This window comes from Thermobia domestica, chromosome 12, assembly GCF_964235325.1.
Source record: "Thermobia domestica chromosome 12, izTheDome1.hap1.1, whole genome shotgun sequence".
NCBI classification, from domain to species: Eukaryota; Metazoa; Arthropoda; class Insecta; order Zygentoma; family Lepismatidae; genus Thermobia; species Thermobia domestica.
Genome location: NC_137465.1, coordinates 183,874,116 through 183,901,329, shown reverse-complemented (window position 1 = coordinate 183,901,329; position 27,214 = coordinate 183,874,116). Strand labels below are relative to the sequence as shown.

Here is a 27,214-nt window from a genome sequence, read left to right as displayed (position 1 = left end):
TTTGTTTAAAACAGTTCTAACAATTTTGTTCATAATTCATTAGTAATCTTGTAGTACAGTATAAGTCATTTCTCTGTGAAAAAATCAGAAAGGATAGTTTACACTTGGAAATAGGTTCTCTCAAAACCTCAGGTTCGACTCCCAGTGAAAAAGCTTCAAAATTTGAACCAGCGGTTCGGATTTAATCTTACGTTGTAGTTCCATGTCTTACATAGCCTCGGTGCTGAAAAATCTGCTAAGGTCTAAGCCATCCACTAGTAAATTACTTCCTAAAACTTGAATATCTAATATATTTCAGAAAACTGTAAACTCAATATCTATATTATCGAAAAAATATTTGAAAAAAAAACTACCGTATTTACGCTTATCTAATGCGAACTCCAACTTAAGAACAAAAAGAAAAAGAAAGTTTATTTAGAAATGTAATACAAAATGGTATTGCTGTTTATTTACTACAACAATGGAGTTATACAGTCTTGTTCAAAAAAAAAAAAAAAAAAACTTACCACCTACCCCTCCTTGAGAACCTCTGCACTCTTACCCACAATTGAAATGAAATCAAACAATGCTTTTTTGACCGATTTACTTATTTAACACTGCGTTGGTCGCGCCCTCCACCGTTACGTAAGTGGTCGCGCGTTCTACTATTGTAGTTCATCAGTATTTTTCTATATTTCTTCAGTTGCATTGAAATGTAATACAAAGGAGTTTGAGAAAATACCGTAACAGTTAATGGAGAACGGTACCGTAATGTGGTCATCAGTTTATTTTATGCCCGCATTTGAACGGAATCGGAATTGAACTCAAAATTCATTGTCAACAAGATGAGAGACCTCTCATACACACTCCCAAAGTACTATTATCTTGCTGTACAAGAAATTCTCAGGTTGTATCCTATTTCTCAATGATCACCAAAACTGGTCAACTAGATCATTTGAGCTTATTCCTTGCGACTATTTCCTTTCGAGATTTCTGGAAACAAAGGTCCACTCAAATCAGACAAATCACGAACAGTGTGAAAACTGAAGGAAGAAATTGAACGTGATGTCAGCTAAATCAATAAACAAGTATGTGAAAAAATGATGGTAATTAATTTTTATCGAGAGAATGAATATCCGCAGACCATGTCGTGGAGGAGATATGTGGTATGTTATCTTTCGTTCTTCAATCGGAACATTTGCCTCTTGTAATGATGTAAAAATATATAGGTCATATTTTGGAAATAAAAATATAATATTTTCTTAAGCATTTTAAATCTGTGGCTTCTAATTGAACAGTATACAGGCTTATTTTATTAAAATACGAAACAGTTAATTAAATATAGAGGAATAAATAAAATTGAAATACAATTTGTAAACAAATAATTTATTTAATTAACACGTTTATGTACAAAACAAAGGTAATAGTACAGACATAACAAAGATAACAGATCAACAAAAGACGTATTAAGAATAATTCTAAATTGTAATATCTAACTCTTATTTTCATAGTTTCAATTTTAATAACATAGTCAGAAAGTAACAAAATGTCTGGCAGAAAATGTCAATAAGAATATGTTCAGTCAATATGGATAGAATGTTCGTTGTTAGGTGTCCGTATATTAAGCGAATAATCTCTGTCACAACTATAGCATTATATAGTCCTTGTTTTTTAATAAATGTCAACTGGCATATTGACCTTCTACCCTGAGTTCCAAAATTATTGAGTAAAATCAGTCTTTAAATAAGTCTGGATTATTATGGAAAATTGGACCCAAATGAAATCCCAAAATATAATAATACAGTGGGAGCAGTTGGTAGATTGGTAGATGAATAGTGATGATTAAAAGAAAGAAAAGCTATTGCACATTTGTCCTGTAATCTCTTAACTTAATCTTTTAGAAATTATAACGTTCATCTTTTGTTTTAACGGATAGAAAGGAGAAAATATCGGTTCGATGTTGTAGATTGTGTGTAAATTCTGACACAAAGTCAGCAGTGGATAGTATTCAGAATTACATTACAAAAGAAAAAAGGAAGAATAGAGTATTATAGAAATTATCAAGCACACTTTCCAATTTGACAGCATAAAATATTTGTACACTCTAAATATATTCTATAACGCAGTAAATTTAATATTTTTAGTTTAAAATCAATACTTTCAAACTAATTCATATGCTTAAGATTTTATCTGTTGCTTCCGATACCCATTAAAGAACAGTCCGTAAGACTGAAAGACGAGGAATTCGTATTCTATAGTCAACAAACGGCACGGGTCAACAAAGTTACATACATACAACACTTGTGTTTAACATATACAGTATATCTGTCTCTTGAAGTTGTTGGCACATGTATGGAAGATATACTAAAAATAAATTGTCACAAAATGTCTGTTTTATTGTCACGCGTTACTACAGTCCAACAGTCTTTAGTCATATGTCATTTTTTCTGTGTAAGGTAAGTCATTTAACTGTCAAATTTGCATATCGTCACATGTCAAACTTAATCCTTTCAAACGAGACTAAACAAACAAATATTCAAAAAGGTATTTTCTTTCTTAGATGTGTCTATTCTTAAATACAGGAATTTTTCATGGGGAGAAAAGACGAACTCAACCAAGTTTACTAAATATCGACTCGAAGCCAACGGACCCTCTCACCAAAAATCTGACTGTTTGTGCTTGAATAAGAGTGTTTTTCTTTAAAATAAACTCAACAAATCAAATGTTAAAACAATAATGTAAACGAAAGTAACATACAACGTGATAACAATAAATATAAACAAATAAATTACAATATAAATAGATTTTCTTTTCTTTTTTTTCTAAAAAAGAAAATACTATTCACAAATAAATACATAGATTTTAATACCTGAAAGACTATGAGAGATTAAACTGGACTTCCATATAACACATACTTATTAATTCTATGTATTAATGTATAGGCTTGTGTATATTTGTACTATCAACTGCATTCTGGTGTCAACACTGGGATTCATATGTTGTATATGCTTATAAGTAGGACCTTGAAAATCTTCTTTGGGTGCTAATAATAAATTTTATAAAATCACATTCACTTAAAGAGTTCCTCACCAAAATCTGAAACAATGAGAAAAGAATAAATTGTAGTAGATAATTAAATGATTAAACTAAACTAAATTTTATTGAATATATTATTTATTTGCATTTTTTCATTCAGAAATACAGGTAGCTTCTCAAAGAATTTGGTGCCAAAACACCCCATGTCGGAGTGTCCCCTCATAAACATTGTCTGATTTGTCCCAAAACGCCTCCAGTCGAACATGATTTCATTACAAGAAGTAGAAATTCTATCCTATGCACTCTGTCATGTACTCCTAAATACTATTATTTTTACTGTGTATCCCATTTTTATATATACACAATAAGTCCCATATAATCAGGAGTGGATTAAGGGCGGAGCCAATGGAGCCCAGGCTCCGGGGCCCTTAAAAACTCCTCTTTTTAATATTAAAATATAGCAAACAACTTATTATATTATAGGCTTCAGACTCATGTTAATTTTTTTCCCGCTCGCTACGCCCGCGGTATCGCTAGAGGTAAGTCTTCTTCCACCAGCGTCTTCAAAATACTTATTTTGGGAGGGAGAGAGCTATTTTGGGCATATATTACAAACCAAATTATGAGCTTGTGGTGTCAATTCCTTTGAAATATCTCTGTCATTACTTAGAGCAAATCTAGGAGGTTTTCCAAATCTCCTTAACAATAAAACGTTCCTATTCAAATCAATTTGGACTCTCTGAGATACTAAAAAGTCATTCCTTAACAACATGTATTGGGAAAAATTACTTAACTTGCGAAAGCATGATGAAATGATCTCTCATTAATTTTAAAACGTACAATTGCTATCTTGTTTATATTAAAAAAGAATTCTAAGTCATTTCTTTTATTCGTGTGTCAACATTCAATATCTTCGCCTTAGGTGAAACTAAATCCTCAGCATTCTTATCTTCAATCAATAATGGCATTAAGATCATATTATATCGTGTAGTAATGGAGGATTTTACAACATGACCCTTATTTCCTAATACAGTGTTATCTGTAAATGCCCTTCCACATTTACAGACATTACGCGTTTAAAAGTGGGAAGCAAAGAAAATTTATGCACTACAATTAAATTCATAACATAGGGCCCCCTTGAAATAGTCAGCTCCAGGACCGCAAAAGCCTTAATCCTCCCCTGCATATAATAGAAATTGGACGATGAAAAAGTATATATTAATATGGAATTAATCGATCAATTAATGAATATAGAGCAGTGTTAATTCAGTTCCTTTGTAACGTATTCAGTGTTTCTTTCAGAAAAAAATGTTCCGGGGGGCATAATTAGTATTCGGAGGGGCACATAATATTTTCACGCGGTACTATTCTGTTTATAATTATATCATAGATGTATTATTTTGGTCTTCTCCGGGGTGCACTCTCAGAGCACCGGGATTGGGGCGTGGTCCCCAAAAACACTAAACACTGAACGTATTGGAAGACGGTATAGCTGCAGCTAATTATTATTCTTACATTTGAACAACTAAGGATAAACTTAAAATCATAAATGAATTCCTTTCGTAATAGAAAGTGTTTTCAAAAGACAGAATTATACTTGATTTTAGGTATCGAGTATTGTCTAGAATAGGAATTAATAACTCTGAAAGCCTTTCATTTGTAAATTCATTATAATTACAATTGAAGGGTACACGGGAACAACGATCTAAGTCCATTTTTTTGCGAATTTGGGTTTTTATTATCGTTTTATACAACGAATAGTGGTCCTACATATAGTAAACTCTGCATTTCGAAAACATGACTAAAATCCCTGGAATTCAGCTTAAAGGATCGCGTACTTTGGAAAAATAATCAAAGCCCACAGGCCTATCGGATAAACGATCGAAGCCCGCAGGGCTATCGGAAAAACGTTCGAAGTCCTCAATTTCCTAGTCCCGCTGATTCAATGCAAAGACGAGTTGATACATTGGTTCACCTTCGAAAGTCATACTTTGGTCCATATGAAACATACAAAATCATAGAAACCTCTCGACTTCGAGAGCTGAAAGCAGATCCATTGCCTCCATGAAAGCACGGACACCCGATTGGAATTTCCCGTGCAAAATTTGAAGACTTGCAATTCTTGAAGTAATTCTGTGGACCAGAAGCACAACAGTACTTCAGTTCAATGTGAATACGTGAAAATGGGGTGGACGAAGACAGGAAGTAGGTTTCAGTAAAGAAAATCCCCACAAAGAAGAGACAAGGTGAAATAGGCCTATTATCTCTATGAATGGATTGTTTATTCAAGAAAGATTCTGTATTTTTGTTCTCTAACTGTAGTTTTTATTTGTAATGGTTAATCATTGTAATCTAAATGACTGTAGGATTCAATAAAATTATGTCTTACTTATGAACATAAAAACAGACGTAATAATTGTCGAGAACAAGCTGAAAATGGTCCGTACACTTTTAAATCGATTTTTCTCACAAAGTTTAAAAATGGACTGAGATCGTTATTCCCGTGTATCCTTCAATTACATCCTAACCATATACAGAACTAAATAAATTGATTGACATAAAGTAAAGGGGTACTTCTGGTTGACGTGGAAAGTTAAAATTTGGGATGACTGTAGCTTTTCGAGAATAACCAACCAAAAAGTTGTCAAAAGTGAATATCTTAAATTTTAGTGTGTCAAAAGGGAGAATGAAGAAATTCCCCATCTCATATTTTAGGTACGTACTTGGAATTGGAATAACAACTTGAAATTCTGTATGCTTGTACGTTTTCGTTAGCGAAACCCAAGTATACCACCAAAAATAAAAAAAAAAAAAATCTAACTTTAGAGTTGTCTTATGGGGAACTGGAAAATTTTTCCCATGTTATTTACATGGGATATCTTCTACATCCCAAAATGTGTAGGCACTTCCAGCAGGATTAGAATGATGAAATTTGGCATGATTGTTACCTTCTGGGACTAACCAACAGAAAAACCGCCAAAAGTGAATATTTTAAGTTTTAGGGGTCTTAAGGGGGGAGGAACGAAAAATTACCATGTTATTTAAATTACCGTTTTCTTGGAATACAAAATCTTTTCTTTTAGATAGTTGAAATAGGAAAAGAAACCTGAAATTCCGTAGAATTGTTGCTTTAAGGAGTACGAGGCAATGCAGTGAGAATACACTGGGGCCTGGGGGCGGAGCTCTCTGCCAGTATAAGGTTAGTATATATATATATGATCCCATTCTGTCTTTCTAGTTGTTACAGGATATTATCACCCAGCTGTAGACCCTATGGAATAAATGAAATAACAACTTCAAATATTAAACATACAGTACATACACACCACACCAACCATACACCTACGCAGCTTCAAAGGAAGTCATATCATACGTCGTAGTCTTGCGACCAACTGTCAGATAAAAGAGACATCAGATAGATTACAACTTTGTCATACATCCTAAACACTTTAGGAGGTTTTTCAATGTCTTTGTCCCTTTTGTACTGCTAGAATATCTAACCTATGTGAACATACTTCATAATCCTTATATTAGCATCGAAGTACATCAATTATTCCATACTACATATAAAAAGGCTAATATGAATATACATGGCCTAACGAAGCAAAAGGAATGCCTATATAGAGGCATTGGAATATTTAATATTTACCAGAACTATTGCAAACTAAAAAAAAAAAAAAAATCCTAGCTGTTCAATTAATACCAATAACAAGTTAACTGAACCTAGCTCTCCACTAAATCAATTCATTATACAAAAATCACATTGATGGTAAAATAGAAACACACTTTCTCTGCTTGCACTCTGTCTAACTACATGCACGTACTGTACAGGAAAGAGGTGTTTGGATACAAACCATACATTTTTAGGGAGCAAGGAGCCATTTTGGCACTGGGGGTGGTGACGCTTTACCGTTCAGGGGGCATTGCTAAAAGCTCACCATTCCTTATTTACAACTTGAAAAAAAAAACATACCTTTGAAAATTTCGCAATAAATGACTCTAGTAGTTTTTTTTTTTTTTTTTTTTTAATGGGCTAGTAAAGCTTCAACAACACTCAAAAGTGCATAGATCACAATAGGGAATACGTTGAATAAATATGTAATCTCGGAACTCTGATACTTGTTTCTCTTGGCAAAGGCACGCTTAAGTAAATAGCTAAAATGTTGCTTAGTTAGACAATCTTGTTCGAGTTAGATAGCCTTGTTTGATAAGACCCTGTGTTTTGTAGTAGGTAGTTGAGAAAATACTATAAGAGCATAAGAAGACCGCATTTAATTAATTATGTTATAGAGAATTAATTGACACATTAATATTGAAAACTTGATTAATCATAAATTTAAAATTGTAAAGTAAACGATGATAATTACATAAATTTACGTCAACCCACTGAATATGCGGAAGATTAAATAGGTAGATTTGTGTATTTTTTTTAAACAGCAGAACTGTTACGACTACAAGAACAAGAGAAGTATGCTCATTAGTGATAGACATAATAAAAGTGACCATCAGAATAAAAAGAGTAAACTCATTGTCAGAAATATAAGAACAGTTAAGTCATGATTTTGACACAGACATCTACTGGACATCTGTGCTTAATAAAGAAAGCAAAGGGAAAAAAAGTTACTAAACTACCCTACTTACTTGCACTGTACTATTGTGCTTGTTGCTGTTGTTGTTGGTACGCTCTGTAAACCAGTTGCTGAGGATCCCAGTTGGCTGGCTGTGGGACGGTGTCAAAGCTTCTACCGTAGGAACTGCCACCGTATGAACTTTCGTGTGTGTAATGTGGATGACTAACGATTTCATACGTCACTGATTTCTGGTGGCTGAACAATTTCTTCAGGCCAATAATGGCGGACAACAGGAGAGCAACCTTGGCAATGAGTAAAGCTTTGCCGGCGAGGAGAGCCAGGGCGCCGAAGGCGATGGGGATTAAAGTAGCGGCCTTCAACTTCAGACCCAACAGCAATGGAAGAAGCATCTTAGTTTCCTCTGTAAATAAATAAATACAAACAGATACAGTAGGCGGAAATCAACATTATTTTTAGATTTCTGCAATTACTTCCAAACAAAAGGAAAAGTTTCGTATGCAAAAACAAACTTGTTATTCTAGTCACTCTCATAACATTTCTAGTAGGCGAGTCTTGATGATAGTTTAAAGAGTCTCTGGAATAAAGAGTTACTGTAGTAACAGTACTTACAAGTTTTAGACTAGCTGGTGGCTCAGAGGTATATCGCTTAGCTCCAATACGTGTGTTCCGGGTTCGATTCCAGCTTTTTGCTAAGGGGACTTTGTGATGAAAAAAAAAACACCTTGTGCGTGGATTTTCTCAGGGTTCAATAGATAAGTTTTAATAACAGTTTAAATTGCATCTCAATGATGTACTGTAATACCTAAGTTAATACTTATAAGGGTGTTGCAGTGATATACTGTGGCAATAGTAATCATAACGTTTCCAGTTGGTGAGTTTTGACACTTACTTTAAAAAAGTCTTTCAATGATAAATTGTAGTAGCTGCGTTTATCAGCTGCGTAAGCAAGCTTTGATTTGATTTCGCGTTTAGCGTCTCTTTCAGCAGCGAGTCTATACGAGATGTGGACCTACAGCTTAACATGGGATCTGAACCTTGTGAGCTCCTACCTTGAATTGAACCCAGGTGTCCCACACCAAATGGCGCGTATGCTAACCGCTTAGCTCCAAGGGAACTCGCAGCATGCTTTGATAAAATGTTATTGGATCTCTGAATGATATGTATCTATTACTTTAACGAAATGTATACTCGTACGTACATATTTATGGCCTGCTAAACACTGTTTGCGAGAAAACAACTGAAAATATACGTTGATCAGCGAAACAACACAGTAATGGATCTTTATTTTTATACTCGTTATACTCGTGACTGTGATAAGCTTGATTAGACGAAAGGGGGGGGGGGAAGAAGGGCTACATAGATCCATATATGATTTTATCATTGGAAAGTAGGATCAAGTGTCATTAACTACTTATTTTATCTTATGGTAGATTTTACGAGCAAAGAGGGCAATATAAATTAGGCCCACTTGAATACGTATATGCAGTACCGGTATGTCAATGCATTTAAATGTAAGTGTGTGAACGCTTACGAAATTGAGTGAAATATCTAATATTATCTAATATGTTCCCAGAGAGATGAGAAACTCATTTTTAACTTTCAGATGAGACCAGAAATCTCGTCTCATTTTCGAGACCTAAAATCTCATGAGCTTTGTCAACAACATTCAGTTCACGCAAATCTTCGATTTCAAACACTGTTTTAGTGTTCCATAATTCATAGTATAAAAGCTATCAAGCTAAGTATTAATAAAGTGATTGTACCAACACTATGAAGAGCATTTATCAGGGGTGCCCACAAGGGGGGCTATGACGCAAGCTGCGTCATTGAAATATTTTGGGGGTTAAAAATCTATATAAATATGTTTGAGAGGGTGTAAAAATTAATCGAAAAGATTTTTTTTTTCATGGAAGAACACCTACGGATAGACAATTGAGGGGGTGAGTCATGGACATGACGGGGGGGGGGGCACCACTGCATTTATTAACATTTAAAAATATGGTACGCAATTCTTTACACCAAACTAAAATAATAAGTATGGTTTAAATGTTATTATATTACATTCTTCGTGGACCTCTCTTTACGGGGAAGAATTCTGATAACTTTTAGATGAAATTAAAAAGATAATCGATGCCAAGGGCACCCATCAGGGGGGGCAAGGTGGGGCGCTCGCCCCCCTCCCTACTATAGAAAATTGTACTTGGGAATATCGAAAACCCAATAGAATTTTTACATTAGTTATAGCAAAATTTGAAACTATTTGAAATATCGCTTATACTTGCTCTCCCCCCCTTGGAAACCACAACATGGGCGCCCTTGATCGATGCATAAATATTGAACAAAAAATTTCAAAACGAGCCGATCTGAGGAAAGCTTTCCGAGGGAAGCTTCTCGTTGTTACATTAGTTATGCCCATTAGGCTAAGGGAAACGGATAATTGATTAAAGTGAATGATTATTAAATAAGCCTAAATAATTGTTGAAATGAGAGTGCGGGTGGAAAAAACTGGGAAAACCTGTAGAAAACCCATGAACACGATGTTGTCACCAGAAACTTCCGCGGCTGAAGATCGAACTAGGAATTCTGAACGTTTATGTTTAGGATGTAGAAATACTATTTAATGTATACGCTCTCACTCATGTGTACTTCCATACCGCATAAAATCAAGATCTTACACAACAAATTACCACCGCTATGCTACGATGAGGCCGATATATTAGTACTCACCCCTCTTTGTTAGTATACAGTTATGTATGCTTTTTACTGCCACATTTTAATGAATAATCCTAACATTGAGCATAGAATTTAACAAAAGCGTTAACAAAAAAACTTCTAACACGACCTTACCGGTTTGATATCAACAGAAGCATGATATTAATGAGAAAAATCCAAATTTGAATAGCATTAAGATTTTTTTTTTTTTGTGCTTATGTATATTTTCTGAATACCGTTCGCATTTTGCTGAATACCGTTACGCCCACATATTTTCTCAGCTTTTTGAGGTGAGATCAAATTTTACATGACAAGTAAAGCTGTGTCAAGATTTACGTTTGTGCTGTTATTAAATTACTATTTTATTCTCTCTTTTTTTTTCTTTAAAGGTAAGAAGAAAAGAAGAAAATAAAAAAAATAACTTGAAAGAAAAGAAAGCGTGCCAAATGAAATACACTGCCAACAACCATTCATTATATTTATATTCACAGCGTGCGCTGACTAAGGTTAAAATCCTCAAGATGACATATTTCCTTAGTGACCACTGGGACGTAATTCCATAGTTTCCAACTGTTGTTATCAATTTAGTAGACCTTATTTTAAAATTATATACTTTAAGAGAACAATTTATGTAGAGATGGGGCACATGGACAAAAAAAAAAAAAAAAAAAAAAAAAAAAAATCTTTACATTGCAAGTTTTTTTTTTTTTTTTAACAAAAATTTTGAGACGAATGACTGGCAAAACTGCTCTGGAATAAATATAACATAAATATTACAGTTGATATTAGCATAATAAAGGATTTCGAATAAAGATTAGTATTTAGTTTTTAGATTGGGGATAAGTTTAGAGTTGCCCCTCCATTTTCTTTTATAAAAATTAGGAAAATTTACAGGAGAAATGAGGTTGAAAATGATAATTTGGAGTTCTTATTTGATGTTTAGATGTGTAAGTTTGGCAGTAAGGTTATGTTTAATACGAGTAAAGATATGTAGAAGTCGGTATTATTTGCAGTAGGCGGAAGGTTTCGATGATTCAGCAGCATGGTAGTCGTATAGGATGCCGAATCGGTGCATTGAATGTAATATTTCCGCATTGAGTTTAACAGAACTATATCGATATATGAAAAATTAAGAGAATCTATTAAATTTTTATGAGAACCACAGATTACTGAATTTAAGTGATAATTGAAGCTTCTGTAAGAACCAGTTCCAATCATTGTTCTAGTTTAAGTAAACTCTTAGTGAGTAACCCAATCTAACCTAAACTAACCAAACCAAACCTGACCTAACTTAGCCTAATCTAATAAATTTTAATGTTTTAAGAGGCCCTATCACTGCGAAATTAAAATACCGTCTAGTTTTACAGTAATTATGTGGTATCTTCAAATAGATAAAAGATAACCGAAGAGTGGAACAAGACCTCCCTAAACAATATTATTTTACATGAGATACCGTCATCACGACTCAATTATCTGCTTTCGATTTCCAGCCATTTAGAAAACCGGCATTTATTTTCGCGTTTCTAAATAAATGCAAACGGAAAACTACTAGGTGACTCGTGATAACGGTACCTCATGCAAAATAACATTGTCTAGGGAGATCTTATTCCACTTTTCGATTATCTTTTATCTATCTGAACTTATCACATGATTACTGTAAAATTGGCGGTATTTTAATTTCGCAGTGATAGGAACTCTTAACTGCTTTTTTTGTAGGTTTGAAACTGGACGGGCACCTCTAAACTTAAGCCGTAGATTGGCTTGGAGTTTGCTGACTCTTTCAAGACCGAGGTTCTATGAGACATGGATCTACAATTTAAGGTGAAATCCGAGCCACCCTATTGCTTTCAATATTTTTAAGGCTTGTCATTAGATAGTAGAATGAATATCCATGTTTATTTTCATATCTACTTTATTCACCGTATTACAGTTAATTATAAATGAATGGCAACAAATTTTGCCAGTCTTTTCCTGTAATTTTACTACAAAATGGTGTATTTTCCTTCATGTAATGTGTTGTCTAGGACGATTTATGAGACAACTAGTTGTGTAGCTTATACTCGTGTTGGTGAAGTTACGGCTGCAACTTTGATTTACGAAACAGTAATTAATACTAGAGGCATTTTTGATAGTGACGTAGATAATTTATTATTTACATTTAGTTTGTTAGAGTTTATCATTTCTCTGCAGCATCGAGGCTCTATGAGAGTGGGGGCTACAATTTGAGAGGAATCAACCCAAACCAGCGTAATGCCGTCAAGATTTTCAATGCTCTTCCACGGAGAGTGCCGAGACCATGTGCACCACTTATTTTCTAAAGGTCAGAACAAGCTTCAAGAAATTCAAAAGCATTTTTTTACTCAGAAATGGGCTCCTAGAGCATGACGAAACTTTATTTGCGTCTTTGATGGCTCCTTTCAGTGATTACCAATTCTCTAAATAATAGAAATGTCTAAAGAACCCATGAGAAGTAATGGATTGAGGGTAGAATGAAAGAAATTTCCCGCTTCTATTAGGGATCGAATGTAGAACACCCAAATAATAAGCAGATGCCTTAGAGACTACGCTGCTACTTCCCTTATATTATTGTCTATTGCAAATTTTATTTTTGTAAATATGCTTTTTTTTTTTTTTTTAAGTTGGTAGTTGTACAAAATCTTTCACATACCGAACATAATGTATTTACCAATTTTGACGTGGATTGCAACTTGAAAATTGTGTTGATTTTCAGTTAGAAACGACGGTATCGAGCGCCATTAGCGATTAGCAAACGTCCTGTTTAGAACGAACTAAAATGTTGACATCTTTCGTTTTCTATCTTTTTTCTTATTTTGTAAACAATGTTACCAACCATGAGTAGCGACATTTTGATAAGGGTTAAACTGGCCTGGGGCAAGAAAACGTGCAGAGGCAAATGAAAAATTATGCCGCGTTTAGGTTAAAGAAAGCGAAGAGAAATTACTAATAATCCCAACCTGAAATCAAGCATAATGCTAAGGCAACGAGGATGTTAGAGGGCTTTTGTTTAACGTCTCCTATCTATGTACCGAGGTTGAGGGAAATAGTGATCATAGTGAATGAAATTGTGGTATGAAGAAAGTGGGACGAAACGGGGAAAACCCATTGACACGTTGTTTTCCAGAAGAAAGTTTATTTGGCGCAAGCTTGAATCGAAACAAGAACGACATGAAACAAAGGCGGACGCTCCACCACTGGCGTGACCTGAGAGGGTTATACAAGAGTTTTATACAAGAGCGGCAAATAAGAACATTTGGGAACTAATTTCGTGTAAAATGTATATTTTTAGCCTATCTTCTTAGAGCTATTTCTTTCACTAGTTCATTCTCGTGGAAAATACGTTGATAAGAATATTTTGCATAATCTCATTTGTCCCTACAACCAGGGGTAAAAGTGAGGGGTAACACAAGAGGAAACCTTCCCCCACTTTCATAAAATATCTATGGCGTTCCTCCACCTCCTAAAAAAATAGAATGGGCAAAGATAGTCATGGGCTACGGCGTGATGTCATGCGTCCCGCTACCTACAAGTGAGAAATACACTCGCTAATTTGACCTTTATTATTTAGCACTAGATATTTTTCTTTTAAACTTTACAGCAAAGTTATTATATACTAGAGAGCAGGGAGAAGCATTTAATATTATTTTTAAAAATTTAATGCCACTTTGAGACAATTGTTAACTTATATATACAAACCTAAATAGTATTTTTATTAGTGCTTTGGGAAGTAACTACTAAAAAATTACATGCTATTGCGGAAGGAACAAATTGTTTATTTTCAAGTATTTTCGTACTTAAATCACATTGCTGCATTTATGTATTACTAATAAAGGTAGTGGTTCACTTATTCATTTTTAGTACCTTCATACTTTGTTGTGTTATGGTCTCTAGTCTACATCGCAGATATCTTTAAACTGACAGACAAACGCAAACTATTTAATTAACCCGTCAACGCTCAGTGTCACCTACAGGTCTTCTTGTTCACCAATCGTCCACCAGAGGGTCCTAGTGAACCACAGTAGCACCAGCTACTTACCTATCTATATTGCATGAGCACACAAAAAGTTTCGAAGTCAATGTATTTTACAAGGAAGAACACGCCTTTAAAGTAGTGTTAACTGTAGATGACGCTGTGCGTTGGCGGGTTAAAAAAATATTACATAGGCCTATATCCTTTTATAATTGTCTGCGTAAAATCGCTAATGAATATTCCTTCACCTAATCCAAGAAGTGATTCCTGTAAGTCTGTTCCTAATACAACTCTTTTCGAAGTAATCCTATTCTTCCTTTCGTATCCTCAGATTGGGAATCATGTTGCGGGCTGAAGTTGACCCACGGCTGTAGTTTTCCCATCACTGACCCAGTCTATCTTTAGCACAGACAAGGAGAATACACACATACTTCTTTCTACGTCACCCGTTAAAATTCGAGTTCTATGAGCTGACCAAGTAGCTGCCAATCAAATTCGAGTAAAGTCGAGATTAAATGGCGTTATTGTCTCGCTGCTGCACTTAACATTACAAGTAGATGTTGAAAGTTGTATGTTTATGAGGCTTAGCAGATTTAGATTTTAAAAATAAGAAGAACATCTTGAAGAATAGTTGCTTAAATTCTACTACCGTTCTTTTTCTAATATGAATAGGTTGTTTCTTTATTCTAATTCATAATAAAATTATATATTTTTCTTCTTTTGTGTCTAATAACAGCTTTCTTTACATATATACGGTTCTTGTAGGTCATCATTCCTTCTTTTTCTATATCAAGAATCTCCCACGAATCTTACCCAGTTATTTCGAGCTTTTCTCAGAGCTTAATGTCTAATCTCAACTACTTAGAGTAAAATTTTTCTTTTATTCTACGCAGAAGAGAAGGGCAACTGTTCCTCCTAATAAAATATTCCCCTGATATAAATAATCCCTTAGTATTATTTTCTAAATTGTAGTTTTCTGATTATAATTTGTGCAGGGTACTCACTTAGAATATTATTGTTGGGAAAGTGGCTATTTACTATATTTATCAAGGTTCTGTATTCTCACACACATTCCGTTAACCCTCTGCTACAGTTAAGGAAACATTATCCCTTGCATGATTTTATTTATTTATTTATTTATTTATTTATTCGTACTTCTTTAGTTATATAGTTCAAATTGAGCTCTCTTAGCCCACATGTGGGTGTTCCAGTGATTCAAATACATATTTTTATTTCAATTAACTATATGTATCTTTGAATGTATGTTGTCTTTCGTATTGAATATGCGACGTAGATTTTCTACAATCATTTACAAAACGAGTCGAGAAAAAATTCGAGAGGAGACGAGATCAGAAAACCTTACGAGAGCTTACGAGGAAGATCTTACAAGTGTTTCCATTTCTACTTCGAGATTTTAAAAACACAACGGAAGAAAAGGAACAAAAGAGACTGATGATATTTATCTACTGAAATATAAAAAAAGAGTAAAAAAACAAGTGTTACATTTTTTACACTAAAGGGTGGAACAGTTTATCGAAAAGTAAACCCAGATACGATTTAACATGCAACTGACAGAAGTATTAACTAACCACTCCCCCAGAAGATAGTGACTAGGTCAAAAAAACCGGTTTGTGAAATTTAAACTCAAACACGAGTTGATCGTACCATTCACCTTACCCTTGATTAGTATATTGAGCGTCCAGTTTCGTTTTTCATTAACACAACAGACCATTCTCCATGTCTAGTTAAAAAAAGAAGAAGAAGAAGAAGAAGAGATGCATTTCTTTGTCACGTATTTATAATTTGCTTCTTTCGTGACCAGCGTTCCTTCCTATGTTCTTTTTTTTTCTGCTAGTTTTCACTACTAAAGAAAAATAAAACTAATCCCTTCTATTTGCCCCTGTGTAATCTATTTATGTCGACAAACATGTGTTAGACGTGACCGGCCTGATTTTTTGGACAATGACCCACTAAACAGGATCAAACATTAGTATTTGGTGCAAGATATGCGTCGTTGCACGTACTGTACGTATTCATACCTCTTACATTGTTATGAAACAGCACCATCAATTAGATAAATCAATTTTCGGATGCTCGTAGCAAGCATAGGCGCATCGATTTTGCAAAAACAATTCTGAATATGAACACGAAACGACTCTAAATAATACGTTTTTTTATATTGTAGATAGAGCTTTTGACTAATAATCTGTGCAATGACGTCATAGATTTTTTTTGTTGTTGTTGTTTTTGTAAAGGTCTATACCAATTTCCTGTTCTAATAACCTGTTGTTTCTCATGCTGTTTTAAAAGAAAGAAAGAAATCTTTGAAATGTTGTTATTATGATGTCAAGCCTATTGTATTCAATAATGAACTATAGTTACCATAGGTATTATGCTTAGGCTAAACATTACCCTATTATACTTCTTAGAATCGTGAATGAATAATGACTCTACGTAACAACATGTTAGTCATTACTCATTAATATTAAAGAAAAGACTGGATGTGCAGGCTTTAAATATTGTCCTAGAGATACCATGATTTCTTGTTTTTTCCTTATTTGATGCCTTCTTAAAGATTTCGCATCTGAGGTTTAGCATGCTTATTTATCAGGCACGTAGTATACAGCGATGCCCGCTCCTCAGTGCCTTTGATGCAATCCTATTCTAAATTCTCTTGAAATTTTTCCGACCCGGAAAAAGATCCCTATTTTTAAATTTACTTAAGAGGCCTAATCACTGCAAAATTCAAATACCGCTAAATTTATAATATTTATGCGATATCTTCAAATAGATAAAAGATAATCGAAATGTGGAACAAGAGCGCACTAGACTATTACTATTTTGCATGAGGTACTGTTATCTCGAGTCACCTAGTAGCTTTCTATTTGCAGCCATTTAGAAACTCAAAAATAAATACAGATTTTCTAAATGGCTAGAAATTGAAAGCAGATAAGTGAATCGTGACAACGGTATCTTATGTAAAATAATATTGTCAAGCGCGCTCTTGTTCCACTTTTCAAATATCTTTTATCTATTTGAAGATATCACATAATTACTGTAAAATTAGCGGAATTTAATTTCGCCGCGTTTCTCACCTTCAGTTGAACCCTTCACATCATCTAGTGGCTAACGGATGCTCCTTTGATGGTCGTAGTCTCTGTTCGATTCCTGATAGGAGAACATTGAACACGTACACGGTGGTTCTGATTACATCTTAAACTGTAGGTAAATGTCTTATACAGCCTCGTTGCTGAAAACTTCAACAAACAAATAATCCACTTCTAATATTCACTCTCTCCCCTGGTTCAATCTTTAATAAAATGAATGACTTTCGTATGATCTTAAAATCTTAATTACTAACTGCTTACTATGGGAAATATTTTACATATTTTCTCAACTTCCTAAAATTGTCATGTTATTTCTTGCACCTTAATCACCCACCCCATCCTTGTCTGCAGTCCTTTAATATGGCAAGGCAATTAACCTACGTTAACTTAATTTACCATTCTTTACGCAACTGTATATGCTTTCTCGTGACATTAAATCTACTCTAGTTTGGTTCTTAATTGGAAATACAATAGTTATAAGTTTCATGTTATACTGTAGATGTAGATCAAAATCTTACGTAGTCTTAGCACTTGAAGACATGTTAAACTCCTAACAAAGAAGACATATTAAAGTGTAACTTGAAAATTTTGTTATAGCACAAGCAGTTGAAGAATGCTAAAAAGCCAGAAGACCGTAACAAGTGAATGAGATTTAGGCGAATATCAGAATATAGTACTTAACTTACGGCATATTGCAACTAGTGGAGTGCAGAGCCGTGCCGTGGGGGGCGAGCGGGGCGCCGTCGTATACTCTCGCCCCGGGCGCTGATTTTCCACGGCACGGCCGTCGTGGAGTGTGATTAGTACTTGACTTCGCACTCTATTAACTTAAGCAAAATGGAAAGAAGTAAAACTAATTTTAATCAGTTGACAAAAGCATAGGTTAGACACAATTCACCTTGTTAAGAGGAGAACTTCGAATCAATTAATATAGGTAAGGAAGTGGTACTTGATTTACATCAGTAACATGAAGAAATGTGATTGAGTTCACATAGATAAGATGTTCAATTAATCTAACTAATGAGGAGAAGTGTGTCGGAATTCACCTTGATAATACAAGAGAAATAAAGTCCAATTTTACGCGGCAGAAAGGAGTGTGAACCAATTTGTATAAGCCTTCAGAATTAATTCATTTTTCATGTCAGATTATAACACTACCTGAGTTAATGGTTTGATTAGCTATATGGTCTTAACTTGTAATTTGTATCTGCAAGTTATTCTAGTGGAGATAAGTTTACGTTATTTGATTTACGCTGGAGAGACCAATTACACTCAAAGTTTTAACACAACATTGGGAAAATGAGTGGAAAGATATCATCCACAGCCATAGGAATCGCTTTGTGAAATTGAAGAAAAAACTTCAGAAACACACTATGGGATTCCAAATCGGTTCTCTGTATAGGAAAACAAAGTCGCTAACAATAAGATTAAACCCTGTGAACAGTTTCTTAGAGATTCTGAAGGAAGAAAACTAATGTTTAAAACGTTTCAAATTACAAATGTGAATTTTTGTTATAATGTTTTAAATATTCACACAACGAAGGCTACATTTCCATTTCTGTTTGTGTGCAATGATTTTTTGTTGAAAAAAAGTGTTTCTTAGATAAACGCTTGTTTTCAGTACTGAAAATAAATGCACCAACAGTAGAGTAGAACCATGTGAGATTTAGCCGGGATCATAGCCAGACAACTGCATGAAACTGAGAAGGTAACTATTTGTATATCAAAATGTGCTCTGCAAAGAAAGTGTGAGATTTTTATTACTATTGTTATGCCATTTAATCTAAGGCGAGGAATTTAATCGTATAATAATTATATATTATTATATCATCTTTATTTTGTTAATTATGGAATTCTGTCAAATAAGTTCATCGCCTTTCCTATTTGGGAAGTTGACCTTGTGTGTTTCGCTAATAGGCTAATTAGTTAAGAAGTACCGAAAAATAACCGTATTCAGGTTGAAAATATACTACTTGTAGATCAAAATCTTAAAAGTTAATAATTCCGGTTGCATACAAAATTCTGAAATTAATGGAAGAAGTAATTCATTGGTTAAAGGTTCCATTTCAGCGACGAATCTGTGTGAGACAGGGCCAGTACTTTTTGAAATAGGATGTGAATTACTATTCTGGATTTTGCTCAAAGTAAACATCCTTTATAGGGGACCGAAACCAGAGGCACTAGCATAGATGAATAACACTCACATTAAGGGGAAAATAACAAATATACGTTTGTCACCACCCTCAATATATTTTCTAAACCACTCCACTACAATTCAATGTGTAAATGATTATTACGTAATATATTGAGAATTATTGACATTTTTAACTTTATCTTGGATTGTTAACTAACCTTTTAAATCCCGATCAAATATAATGTGTTAACAATTAACGTAGGCTCCCAACTATGAGTGGTACATCAATCCAGTACAGTTGGTGGGTGCACAGACCAAGATAAATTTTTAAAAGATAAACCGTTCCTCACCACACCATATCGCCTTCAAGAGAGCTGGATTGTTTGGGGAATAATGTATATCTATGGAACATAAGAGATGCTAGATAACAGACTTATAGTTGCAGATCAGAGCTACTCATACAGTTTAAAATCAAATTAGAGTTTAAAGTCCAATGATTACGTCTGCGGCTAAAAGACACGGATTATTAATGAAATTGAATCATTATGAAATCACTGGTAGCATGAGAATGTGGGAGGAAATGTTAGAAACTCTTTAAATTCTACGTATACGCTGTTGTACATCGTAAACTCATATGGCTTCAGATCAAACCAAGGACCTCTCACACCATGAGTGAGAGCTCTACTACTGAACTACAATGCGTCTAGTCAATTAGGTTTATTTTATGGTTACTTAAGCATGTTTAGATAATAGTTGGCGAAGGAAAACTTGTAATCGATTTTGACATGAAATTAAGCTTATTTGAGCACATGCTATACTGTATAGCACATTGAATTAAAATGAATTCATTCTAAATCTGTTTAAAATCGCTCAAAAAGTGTAATTGCCAAAGTATGACAATTACATAATATTGTAATCACATATATTTCTCCAGTTTTTTTTATAATGCTTTTGTTTGTTATGTTTTGTTTTCGTTTTAAGCATAAGATATAAATTATGTGCAAGAGAAAGAAGGAAATATGAACAGTATATTGAAATTGCAAATATCAAGTATAACTAAAAGTTAGTAAACAATTGGGCTTGAAATAAAGCTAAACTTTTACTTTGGCATTCGACCTAGTGGAATATTAGGTGAACTTGCTTTAGATATGTTATTTTCCGTTGATATTCTTTTATGTTACCAGGATAAACAACACGGTAACTAAGATGATATTGGACGAAATGGTGGATTGAAGAGAGTGGAAGGAAACGGTAGAGCCCCGAGAACATCCATGCGCATTTTGCTTATCCAGAACGAAGTCAACTTGGCGAGGGCTCGGATCGAACCCGGGACCCTACAGAGCAAAAATGACCGCTCTACCACTCAGCCAAAGCAGCATCTTATTTCAATTAAGTACCATATTTTGATGAGTTAAGTTATTAAGTATTTCTCAGAATGTAATTCTTACGCGTAAAGATCTTCATCTTATTTCTCTATTTCCTGTGTTCTACGCATTACTACGTTTCTCAGGCATTATTATTATTCTAAACTGAAATAAACAATAGTGGCTATTTTTCCTGCTTTCAGAGATGACATCATATTAATTTACATTTAATATCACTTATTAAAATCATTTTTCGCGCTGGATAAAAACATTTCAATTTTGTCTAACCAATTCAAAGTTAAATTATACAAATAAGAATGGCATTTCACCCAATACTTTTACACTAAATTCCAAGGTAAAATCCCAACATTTGTTTCCCTCAACTTCATTTTTTTCTTACATTATGGAAATGTAAACACTATTGCCATCTAATTTAAGTATTTTTTCATATTTTTATTAAAGAAAGAAACGTAAACGTGATTGCTATAATTGATAACATTTATGATAAAAAATTTCAATTCCTAATGACAATAACGTTAACAACTCTGAAAAATAAAATTACGGCAACCCGCTTCTAATCCTCAAAGCAATTGAAGGTTAATTCTACTTTAAAGTTTGAAATATATATAGTTGAGCCTCACAAAATTAGCGGTCTGCCGGTAAAGTTCCAGTTAGTTGGCAGCCCTAAATTGTAATAAATTGTAATATGAGTTAATTTTTTTAAAATTTTTTTAAAGAATTGTTACGGATTTATAATAATTCATCTTAATTACTCTCCTTACATTAATCATTCAGTCACAATCATGGGCGCCCGAAGAAAATTTCCTAGCAGGAGGGGGGTCAAATCCCTGGTTGCTATGTTATGTTTGGTATTGTTTTTATTTGTATTAAGAAAATCTTTTAAAAATTAATACTTTTTCCTGAGACAGAGAGGGGCTCGAACTCCACCCTGCCCTCCCCTTTGGGCGCCCATGGTCACAATATAAATGTTCAAATCCTGTTTATATCCTAGATTTTTCATCACTCATCTGCTATATTTTCTTGTGCTTTTAAAGTTAAAATCAAACTCAGTTATGCACCAATTATAAAAAGAAGCTCTGATGGCTCAGTTATAAAAAGAAATTCTGAACTTCATGTTAAAACTTTTGGCATGTGCCCTTTCATCGCCAAGTGTCCAATGCGTGTGGTCCCGGGTTCAATTCTCGATGAGATACCTGCCTCAAATAAAACCCCAAGGACTAATTCGGACCATCCTGTAAACAGTAAATCCTGTTTCACATAGCCATGGTACAGAAAAGGGACCCTAAACTCCAATTAACTGAATCAAACAATATTTCAGATGTGCTTCTAGGCATGAACGTAAGACAAGTAGTGAATGCAAAATTAAAATGAAAATCACAATCGTTTCTCAGTTAGAAGCTTTGAATTATGTTAGGATATAAATGACAACACTCCTTGGATAAATGGTATTGATTTAGGGAATAATAATGAAAAAAAAAATGTAATTTGAAATAATCAATAGTGCCACTGCCCTAACTTGGAGTCAAGGGGGCAACTGCCCTCCCATTAAAGCTCCCCGTCGATTGAGGGAAAATTTTCTTACTGCATGATAAGATATGAACATAAATAAAACACGGAATACGCTCAAAAAATCTACAAAAATAATTTTGAATGAATCGAATATGTAATCTCGGCTCGTTTCAGGGTCTCCAGAAATAATATATATTTCTTAAAGCTTTATGATATGACAAATAGTGTCCCCTCAATTTAACATCTAAAGCATTGAAGAACCCCACCATACCATTTCTAAAAGAACTAAAAATAATTTAAAGTTCTGCTGCTGCTGCTGCTTCATCTGAACAAAATATATTTTCCTTAGATGAAGCATAAATTAAATCTGAGCCCTACTTCAGTAAAACTCCAACTGAAACTTCTATCAGTGTTGAAAATATTTATTAAGATTTTAATTCTAGCGAGAGGCCCACAATTCCATATTTTAAACTTTTGTACAGGTCTGACGTTTTATTTTTCTAAGATGGCCCAAATATTGTCGCTTGTACCCTCAAGAAAGATCCAAGGAAGGGTGATGAATAGAATTTTATACGCTGTCTTGGGGACACTATGGAAGAAAATTCCTATAGAAATTCCAATAGAATCTCAAGTAATTTGCCGAGCAATAATATGGTATATCAATGTAATATCTTCCCAGTCCACCACTGTTAACCATGAGAATTAGATACTGGTACTACATTTATATATGTTTCCTTAATATATATATATATATATATATATATATATATATATATATATATATATATATATATATATATATATATATATATATATATATCAAGCCTCTTTCTACCAAGCTTACTGACGTTTCCATCATATATTGACAAAGTGCATTTTCAAACTTAACGCAAACTTATAACTCAGAAACGAAATTAATTTGGACCTTTGTTCATTTCGCATACGATAGCAATAATAGTTTATCTCCAAGGCTACATGAGACGGAGACCTATAGTTTAACATAGGATCCGAAACACATCAATTGCTACTGGGAATCGAACTTGGGTCTTTCTCGAGGATGACACATACGCCAACTATCTGTAATCACAACAAATCTCAATTGCGAAGAAAATTAAACTTGGTAGAAAAAAACTTTTAGTGATAGTCGTGAGAGTTTGGAACGGAAATTTTAATTTACTAGAAATATTTGTTCTGTGGATATAATTATATGTGATAGCCATGGAATACACAAGTTCTGTTACAAATTCTTAAAAATACAGAATTAGAGAATTAACTGTCCCTGATTTAAAAATACTAAATCGGAAATGCAATCGATCCGTAAAATTTAAGAGATTTAATTTAAAATAATAAAAAAAAAACACTCCACTTTCGATTAGGGATGTAACAGGTTGAGTAACTATACCATATGTTTATTTCTTAGTCTTTTGATTAACACAGGGGACTTTTCTTTAAGTTTTGTTTGTAATGAAATATAATTTTAATAGATGTGATTTTACACTTATTTCGTCTTCAAATCTAATTAAATATTCCTTATTTATTTTTTCCAGAATGAATTTATATTATAATTATATAAATTTAATATGACTTAAATTTGATAATTAAATGTTAAAAAATGTATATCACAAAATTTTATTTTCAATAAGTAAAGGATATTTAAATAGATTTGAAGAATAAATCAGTAAAATAAAATATCCAAAATTTCAAAGAAAACAGAAGGATATTTCCCAATATAAATCAATGGGTTTTTAAAAAAGCAATGTTATTTCTATTATTCAACACCGTCTAGATTCTGGAGTATTTATACAGCAGAAATAAGGAAAATAATAAAGGAAAAACTTACTTTTACGTCCTTCTTCGTCATCAGTAAGTCCAAGAGTTTCTGCAGCGTCATTGAGGGCCCTTCCAGCGGTGTTGACAGCGCCCATAATGTCACTACCTCCAAGATTGATAGTGAGGGAATGAGTCTTCAGGAACCGCTGAATACGGGATGCAATCCATCCATCAACTTTGGAATCGTCGAATTTTCTTGGGGATCCATCCTCAGCAATAGAAAGATCTGGAGATTCCACAGCATCGGCTCCAGCGGGTCCATGCGGATTGCTTACGATAGCAACGCTCTCACTTAAACGGTAAGAATCCTTGCTTAAGAATTTGTCCACATACGAGAAGAGTTTGAACTTTATGCAAGACACAGAGTCCTTCTGAAGACAGTCAGAGTAGATTTTGTCAATAAGGTCCTCACTGGTATGTGTTGGGATAAAATTCTTGTTCAATCCCCGACTTTCCCTTGAATTTTGCTCCTGTTGAACAGCGACATTTTCAACTCCTGCTTCTGGTAGTTGAGGTTCTTGGACCGTTTCTTTAACCGAACTTTCTGCAGCCACTGGTTCCTCGTTGTCTGTCGGTAACGCTAACGTACATCCGACCACCAAAAGCAAAACAGAAAGGGTTGTGAACCAACGTGCCATTGTTAAAATAAAAACAAGTCACTTACACTTTTCGTTTCTTTAACAACACAGCAAACAGCGTTGCTTGTTGGTAAAAAAGCAAAAGCGAACCTCACACCAAAAGCTGCCCTCTTTGTACTCGGAGGAAAAGTCAGTGTTTTAATGAAGCTGTGACTGACCAATGCATGGTTTTATAAACCGGGTTCTCTGCCACAGTTAAAAGTTTCTTCATAGGAGAGGTTTGTGTACAGCGCCAAGTAGGGAGCAGGATTCGGTAGAAAAGCGGATCAAGCGAAGAGAGTGGGGGGACGGGAAGAATAGTGAGAGAGGTAAGAGGGAGAGAATATAAGAAAAAAAAACTAAGCAAAAGGAGGTAAGCGAAAAGACATGGTTACTAAGAAACACTATATTAAATGTATATGTATTTTAAAAATGGAAAAAAAAGAAAAGAAAGAAAGCGTATATGTATAATAATCTAGACTCTTTCTTCAAAAAGCCTTAGAGGTACTAATTGGGAACACCTTTTTTTCTTTCTTAGCTGTTATTCATGTCCTGTTTGTCGAGCTTTTACTAATAACCATTCTGAAATGAAGGCGGTGGTAGACATTTTCTTGAGACGAAAAAATGTACTATAACATATTATTCTCCCGGTCATTTTCTTTCTCTCTCTCCCCTCTCTCTCTTTCATATGTCTTCTGGTTACATTTTTTTGTTGTTAACTCTTTGACATGCATTCGCATAGTTTCGCACGCACTGAAATCACAGGGCCAGTATTATACGTATACACAGATACTCTACATCAGGTGGTAGAGATCATGTTTATGATCTGTCTCACTTGACTGGACTCGTTGTTTGCACTCATTTCCAAAGTTTGCATTTGCAGTTTCGTCTTCACACTTCTGTTCTTTCTGCTATAGGAGGAAGCAAAAGTGGACACACCTAATATAGACTGAAAGGTTCAACTTTTAGGCTATAAACATTTTTTATTGCCTGGTCAATGTTTCTTCCTTTTTTTTTCTTTAATGGCATAATAGTTTATTGTAAATAACAGTTACGTTAATGCAGATGGAAGCTTCATGGGTAGGCCTATATTAAAGTTGTAATTTGTTATTAGGATGACGAAACTGTACCTTATTAGATTATAATATTAGTCCGTCCGTCCGTGCGTTACAATCACGTTTCCTCTTGAACGAAACCTTTTTTTTTTTTTTCAATTCCGAGTTGGTTAATAGAGTTAATCCGTAAACACCTTCACGAGTGACAGTACATTAATCATGACTATCCACATCCCGTTTAAAATATTAACATTCTAGTTTCTATGCAGCCTGCAAAGAAGCAAAGAAATGTTGGCTGCCTACTATAAAGGGGTATGTAACGTTTCTTACTACAAAATATAGGATTACCCGAATGCTTGGGCTATTCTGTTGTATATAAGATTACTTAAATTCTTGGGCTATTGTATAACATCTTTAGGGGTGACGGTGGCTACCGCTACCATACCTTATTGTTCCATACATGGAATCGATCCAATGCCAAAACCGCGAATGTGCAAATTTTGCTATTTTCACCCAATTGCAATTTTATGTTATTTGGGGCACACAGGTTCCAACACCAAAGTTCCATTTGTGAAATATAAGTATATTAGAAGTTATCGTCAATTACTAAAACATGTACCTAAGTCTATATACTGATTTTTCGAGGTTAGTTGAATATTAAAAGCTAATTCCATTTGTGACTTACACGACAACAGACGCCAGAGGGCAGTAAATATTATGTATTAGAAAAGTTTTAAGATATTTTCATGGGCAAGTTTTAGGTTATAAATCAGGGGCAACAAGTCCTTCATTCATTTTCATTTGCAGCATTTAAATATGTAAACAAAATGGCTGAAATAAGTCTTTAAATATACACGTGACTTAAACGACAAGAGGAGACAACGTGTTTTGAATAACGGTTAACTATATGAAAATTCTGTTCTTCTACTGCTTCAAGGAAACTCAAACGCTTTACATATTTTAAGTAGATACCAAGTTACAAGAGCAAAAGAAAGTTATTATAATTTCTATATTAAAATATATGCCACAAATATAATGTGACGTACGCGACATAAAGTTGTGACTTACACGACAAGTCTAACATCATGTCTTCGTTTAATTACACTTTCAAAATCTGTTGAAGGATAGAGTGACACTAATGATTTAGAGCAGCGCTTTCCAAATGGCGGCCCGCGGGCCGCATGCGGCTCTCAAAACCATTTTCTGCGGCTCACGATTCACGATTTTTATTACTGATAGTATTTTCATTTATATTTATTCATTCGTTTAA

The 27,214-nt window shown here is 34.1% G+C and overlaps 1 protein-coding gene across 1 annotated transcript; it reads right to left on the bottom strand.

The window, feature by feature from the left end:
- Positions 1-1,643: 1,643 nt before the first annotated feature.
- Positions 1,644-25,076, bottom strand: LOC145666885 (uncharacterized). Its single transcript, XM_081734470.1, has 3 exons — positions 24,283-25,076; positions 7,657-8,007; positions 1,644-3,075 (listed from the first exon to the last, which is right to left on the bottom strand). The coding sequence occupies exons 1-2, from the start codon at positions 24,908-24,910 to the stop codon at positions 7,667-7,669; spliced, it is 969 nt and encodes a 322-aa protein (XP_081590596.1). The 5' UTR covers positions 24,911-25,076; the 3' UTR covers positions 1,644-3,075; positions 7,657-7,666.
- Between the last annotated feature and the right edge of the window lie 2,138 nt (positions 25,077-27,214).